Below are 7,331 nucleotides of genomic sequence, written 5' to 3'. Positions count from 1 at the left end.
AAAACTAAAAACCCAAACAAAGTGAATTTACATCTTAACCAGTTGAAGACAAAGCACAGGTCATAAATTTATTTCTTGCTTAGTTAAAGATAAAGAAAGTCAAGTGGTAGATAATGAGGCAAAATACAACAAAATGTTTAACAAACGACGGACGACAAACGACTACAAACAAAAAAACAGATCGACAATATTTTTGTACAAATATTATTACTACAACAGAAGTTTGGTGTTCTTGAAGTTGAATTCTGACCAAGAGGAAAAGGTTTTAGCTAAATTATCCATATCTCGCTATGTTCTGCTAAGAGAGCCAACAACGACAAAAGAATATGAAAATTATTATTTTTTCAAGTTTTCCTAAATGCCCTCTAGTCACGAGTGGGCAAAACATTTACTTTACTAAACAATTGCTATAAAAAGCCTAAAGAACGTTAAGGAAATTCCATGTTTACAACATTGGCGCAGAAAGACCAACCGGCAAATGCCTCCGCACACAACAATGGTGAATGTCGTTCGTTGGTCTATTTGAAATATCTTGTAAGCAACTCGGTGATTTTGTGCTGTTGTAAAGTGGCGCTTTTTAAATAGCGGTGTTTGATGGAATTAATAATCCAACTTGTTTATTTCTAACTTGAACTTGTTGGTTAAATGCATTTGAGAGTTGTATTCAAATTGGTTTTTTAGTTTGTTTCCAACTAGTCTGAGTTGTTGATGGTTGTATTCGAATTAGACAGGGGTAATTTAAAAAGACCAGTATGATAAAACTTGTTGGAACTTCCTCTGTTTGCCCCTGCAACTTGTTCGTGTTGGTTTGGCGTGTGCGCTGTGTTTACTTTGCAGACAGTCTGTAAATTGTTTTGATAGATATTTTCGTGTGGGGGATAAAAAAACATCTCTATCTATTTGCAGACATCTATCTCATTAAACTGTATTTAGAACAAACAGGCCTATTTTTCAAGAAGGGCTACAACAATAAACAAACACACACAACTAACTTCACTTAACCTCAGCGAAGGTTATTTTGCCAGTGAGTATTATTAGTAGCTTTAGTGATGATACTCTTCTGTTGTTGTTCTCACAGTTCCTGTAAATCTCCACCAGTTCTCCCAGAGTGGTTGTTTATGTTGAATTGGATTCACATATGGATGGATTCGTCTGTTTGGGTCTCTCCCAGCATAATCCAATAAGCGTAGCTGGGTTTATACACCTGACCGAGGAGAGCATTTTCTTATGTTTTCTTTCTGTTTTTGTTGGATTTTTTGGGGAAAAAAAGGCTTTCGTCGTATTGTTATGTCGCATGCCCGGAATGAAAAAAAGTATCTTCTGTTGGTTACATTGTGTGAATGGCTGGCTGGCTGCATGGATAACTGGCTGTCTGTCGATTTGGCAGCCAGGCTGACTGCTTGTCTCACCACTGACTGCTTGACTGACTGGATGAATGCTTTCTATATGTGTGTGTGTATGCTTTGTGTAGTTTGTTCAGTAATGCTCTAATGAAATTGGTCTCTTTTTATGGGTTTATGTAGAAAATTTCTGCAAAACACAGTTTAGTGTAGACTCCCTGAGGTTTCGGTTGTTTTTAAACTGTGCGTGTGTATAAGATTTTTTAAACTCCGTCGGTATAACACTCATACAGATATAAAAAAAAAAATTTAAAACCAAAAATATATAAATAAAAATTGATTTTATATAAATTTCATACAAGAAAATTGCATTGAATATTTTGTCAGCCATAAAATTCAACAAAATATGTTTGTAGCTAAAAGTCATTTAGGCCAAAAGTATTAAATTTGTATCCTGTATATTAAAAATTTTGTGCTAGCAGAAAAAATTTTTTTGTTTGCAAAATAATTTACATATAGAGCTATAAATCATAACAAATAAATGTTGTAACCCATATGAAAAGGTTTTTGCATAAATTTCTTTAAATTTTAAATGAAAATAATAAATATATTAAATTAAATTAAAAATTTTGTGTACGAAAATAATATGCTTAAAACATTTAATTAAATAATATTAAAAGAATAAGAAAATAATTATACTAATCCTTAGGGAAAATACCTCAAATTTAATTTGTTTAAAACAAATTTCCTTTTTGCAATAAAATATCAAGTAAAATGAAGTGGTTTGCGAAAACAACAAGAAGCTTTAAATTAAGCTTTAAAATGTTTTTAACAAATCAACAAATTTTAACCCTTCTTCTAATGGTCATTGCCTTATGTGCAACATTCACATCAAGTAGTCCCACACAACAGCAACAACAACAACAACAGCAGCATCAACAGCAAAAGCAGCAAGCCACAACGATACGTGTCCAGCAATGCCGCGAGGGATGCTTAGAAAAGGTATTTAAACAAATTGAAAAATGTTTTTGTAATTCAAATTTTCATTTTATTTTTTGCCAACGTATTTACTAATCAGTGTGTGTGTGTATGAGTGCAAATATGTGTATGAAAATAAATGCACATTTAAGCAGAGGAATTAAGGAATGTATTCATGAGGAATATATAAATAAGATTAAAAAGGATAACATACTTCTGGCACATCCACACCAATAAAGAGCTATTTATATTAAATATGTAGTGATTATAAGTTGTAAAATAATTGTCTGCCATGTGTAAATATTTATCTTAAATTTATTGTTAATATTGTGGTATATTTGCAATAGAAATGGTTACCAAATATTTATCAATTGTAACTAATGGATATCTGATACTTTAGATGATATTTGGTTTCAAATAGAAAACATTCATTTCATTTCTTTTATATTACAATTGGTGATAACATTTTAAAAGAGAATATAAAATTTATTGAAAAAATACTTTACAATAATTAATTTTTTAAAGGGTGATGCTTAGTTTCAAATAAAAAGTAAACAATAAAAAAAAGTACTAAAACAATGTTTTACAACCATTAAAAGAAAATCTTTCTTCTTATTAATTACTTACGATAAAAAAGAAAGCAATTACTTTAAAAATACATTAAGCTTAAAGGTTTAAATTTAATATTGTTTTTCAAGTAAAAATTGCTTTAATTAAGTTAAAAATGTAATGTGTATTATTACAAAATCTGGGCAAAGGATTCAATTCTTGACAACATCTGATATAATTAGTAAAACATTTCAGAGTTTATTGGCTATAAAATATAATTTTATTTTAATATTTTACAGTAAATACATACATATATGTAAATATGTAGTATTAATGCATTTAATTGCAATACAACTAAATTAATGTTCACATAAAAATAAAGTAATTAGAATTGTGTAGGAAAGCAATTAAATTGCAATTTAACTGTTTTTAATAATATTGAAAGGAAATGCGGCTAAAATAGCAATAAATATGAGATTAGAAAAACGAATCTACCTACTACTCCCTACTAAGTTTTAATAGTTGTACATTGGACAAAGAAGATCTACACAGATTTCCGATTTTCTTAATTTCAAAGTAAAAGAAAAAAACATATACACTAATCGATATTTTAATAATTCAGGTCAATACATTTTTAATCTAGAGATTCAAGTAAAATTTTCGAAAGAAAGAGATGCGCTAAATTGGAATCTGGCCTCAGAATTCCATCTTTAAATCGAGTTTTCAAGATATTGTGTCCTAAAGTTGTGTCATACATAAAACGACATAAAATCGCAAAAATACTACTGGGTTTCGACTTAAATGTTAATAAAATTACGATTACACCATGCAACAGCGTTTTCCAGCTTTTATTTGATATCAATATTAGCATCACATATACAGTAACACTGTGTTATAATATTGGAAAAATAAGTAAGAATATATAATCGAGCATAGCCGACCACTCTAGTGGGGAGGGTATATTGGGTTTGTGCTAATGTTTGTAACGCACAATATTGGTTCTAAACCCACCTTAATAGGCTCAGAATCATTTTCTGAGCTATGTCCGTCCGTTTATGTAAACCATGTAATCAAACTACTGGTCTCAATTTTGAGGATAGTTCAATGAAATTTGGTACATGATCTTCTATTATCTCTATTGAAAATGATTAAGATCGGTTCATTATTTCACCTAGCCCCTATACAACTGAACCCGTCGAATAGGGCTTGTAAACCTTTTAATCAAACTACAGGTCGCAATTTTGGAGATAATTCAATGAAATTTGGCACATTATATTGTATAGTACCGTAGACGAAGCCTATTGAAGATGGTTAACATCGGTCCATTATTTCACCTATCCCCGATACAACTGAACCCCCGAAAAGGGCTTTTAACTTCATAATGATGTTTAATATACTTATATCTCGACAAAAAGCTGCAAAAACCAAGTTCTATACAAGACTTTTTGAAGGAGGCTGGGATGAAATATGTTCCGATCATTACATACATGGTCAGTATCATTTAGACTTATTTAAAATAAATGATGCCGATTTTTCTAAAAATAAAATATCATTTAGCATATTAATGAGGATAAAATTCCTATCCGTGGGTGCGGGTATAAGTGGGCTTATAATGGACTGACTTTAACCACTTTAAACAAGCTTCGACCTTGGGTCAAAAAATAGTACATGATATATTTCATTAAATTAGCTTGAATATTGCGACCTTCAGTGTGCGCACTAGTTTTAAATGGACACACAGACGTACGGACATTGTTCAAATATACTCATATCCTAAGCAGAATGATATACTTTAAGGTGGATGTAGGAACAATAGAGGTTCTAATATACCAATTCCATTTCGTTATAGTCCATAGAGTACGAACATATTATAAGTTTTCCTCTACAACAAATAGGTTGTCGCTGTTATACCCGTTTGTGAGTTTTAATTACTCGTTTGTTTGTTTCACAAGGATACTGAAATATATCGTATTATAGATTGATTATGATGTTCACTAATAGGTTAGTGCTTTAGTCTGGTAGACCGCAGGTTGTGGGTTCAATTCTCACGTGTCTGCACATAATTTTAGAAAGAGTTATACCAAGAGTTCTCTCTTTGAGATCTGATGCACTCATAGCATGAAAGCTTTAATATTTATAGAAAAACAAAATCAGTCTAAAAGTCTTCTGGTTTATAACAGAATAAAACCCATTGTCTTTCTGAAAGTTCAAAAATGTAAAAGGAAACAAAACCAGTCACTTCGGCTTTCTTTGGATCATGAGTATTCCATAAAAACTTCCTCTTAAAAATCTGCAACTTTTCTACCGAAATCGAAGAGTTTAAAAGAAAAACTATAATAATAGTTTTTCAGAGTGGTTTTTATGTATTTTTTTTAATCATTAGTTAGGAACTAACATAGAATTAATATATTTGATTAACAGATAAGAGGAAGTGTGAGTTAGACATAGATCATTATTTTAAATTACCATCAGAAACCATTAGAAATGTTAAAGTCCTGTTAATTTCTTAATTTCTTCTTAAAAAGTATTTTTTTATAAAATGACTGTACTTAGTATAGCAAGTATAATCATGTTATAAATAAAAAAATTTATAGACTGCACTTTTGCCTAACCCAAGTTATTATCTGTGGGAAGTAGAACAAATAAATAAAAGCAATAAAAGCCTTTTGCAATTTCGACAAATTCTAAACCAAAAGTTAGTTACTTTCTACAACTTCTATTATTGCTATCAGAATCATTCATTTTCGTATAGATCAATTCTCAAAGGATGAATACATTCCTTAATATATGCCTACAACTGCATCATATAAACATGTTTATAACAAATACAACACAACAACAAAATGGATGTGATTAAGTTTATTGTAAAGCAAAAATAAATGAATGAGTGAATGAATGAATGGTACAATAAATGAAGAAATACAAAATACAAACAAATAAATGAGGGCCAAGAGGGTGTAATTTAAGGATTGAAGAGAAGCTGTGCATCAAATAAAGAAATAGATTAATTTTCTAAATACACAACAAACAGCAACAACATAAATGATAAATAACACAAGCAACAAACAACAACAAAACAAACATAAATTTAAAAACATACACACACACACACACTCATAAACAATGTAACATATGGATATGGATGGTTGTTGTTTTATTTACAAACATATGTATCCTGCAAACACACACTCACTAATTTAAAAGTGGAAGTGTGATTTTGTTGTTGCAAAAATAAAATAAGAACAACAAAAAACATACTAATACAAGTTATATGCATGCATGCATAAAGAAAATACTGAAGGAAAAAAACATAAACCCTTGATGAATGTTGTTTCTAAAGGAATCTAATGTGTATTTAATGTTGCAGGCAGCAGGGGTGTTTTCATTGGATTCATTACACAAGTGTGTGTGGATGTAAAATAAATTTGTACCAATATTAGTGTGTGCGTCAGTGTAAAAACACTATAGTTTTTTATCCTTTTTTCTCTTTCGATTTCAACGTGTTTGTGTTAAAGTTTAAAAAATAACACTAAGATGATGAAGAAGGGTTCACATTTAATCCTTTTATACTGTAGAATGTTATTAGAAAATTTAACAGTTTTATGGTTAGATTTAAAATCCTTAAAAAGGATATAATATCCATGTATGTGTAGAAAGCTAAAGAAAACTAAAAATTGCTAAAGGTTATTTTATTTATTTTAAATTAAATTTGAGCATTTAAGGGAAATGAAATTTAAGGAATTTAAATTGAAAATAATAAAAATCGATATACTCATACAATGTTTTAGAAAACGTGCTTAAGCGTTTTTTTAAATTTGTTTTTTTATTTTTCATGCACATAATGTTTTATTTAACCGCCCTTAAGTATTTTAAATTACCGCGTTTATTTTATATTTGCCCTCTAATACAATTGTTTCTATAAGTTCAAAGACATGCATTCTTATGCAAAATTGATTATTTTACAAAAATATAAGGGTTTGCAAAGTATAGACAGCCAGCCATCAATTGCTTTTAAATATTTTATGTGGCAATCAAAATTGAAAATTTTGTTTTTTTTATTAAAAATTCTAACTGAAGCTAGTAATGAAATGATAGCAACATCGTTTTGTATTGGAAACACCTGAACGTTGTAGCTATGAATTATTTATTTTTCTTGTTGACTTAATAAGTTGTCTTGTTTATTTTCAATAAATAATTGTAATTGAAGAAGTTGGAGTATTATTATGATATTCAAAATTTATAATTTCCGTGGATACTGTGAGATTATTTATTAAGAATAACATTGCTGTGATTGTCGACAATTCTATGACTCTTCCGAATATAAGTTAGAATCGTATTTTCTAAGGTTGGCCTATCAAAATTTCTATCTATCTATCTATCTATCTATCTATCTATCTATCTATCTATCTATCTATCTATCTATCTATCTATCTATCTATCTATCTATCTATCTATCTATCTATC

The 7,331-nt window shown here is 29.5% G+C and overlaps 1 protein-coding gene across 1 annotated transcript in view; it reads left to right on the top strand.

Annotated features, from left to right (window-relative positions):
• The first annotated feature begins 1,536 nt into the window (after positions 1–1,536).
• Positions 1,537–7,331, top strand: part of LOC111683599 — a 97,069-nt gene continuing 91,274 nt past the window's right edge. Inside the window, exon 1 of the mRNA XM_023445693.2 lies at positions 1,537–2,342. Coding sequence (XP_023301461.2) covers positions 2,115–2,342 — 228 coding nt within the window. The 5' untranslated portion in view covers positions 1,537–2,114. The remainder of the gene's footprint in view (positions 2,343–7,331) is intronic.

The sequence above is a fragment of the Lucilia cuprina genome, chromosome 3, assembly GCF_022045245.1.
Source record: "Lucilia cuprina isolate Lc7/37 chromosome 3, ASM2204524v1, whole genome shotgun sequence".
NCBI classification, from domain to species: Eukaryota; Metazoa; Arthropoda; class Insecta; order Diptera; family Calliphoridae; genus Lucilia; species Lucilia cuprina.
This window is presented reverse-complemented; position numbering and strand designations above follow the sequence as displayed.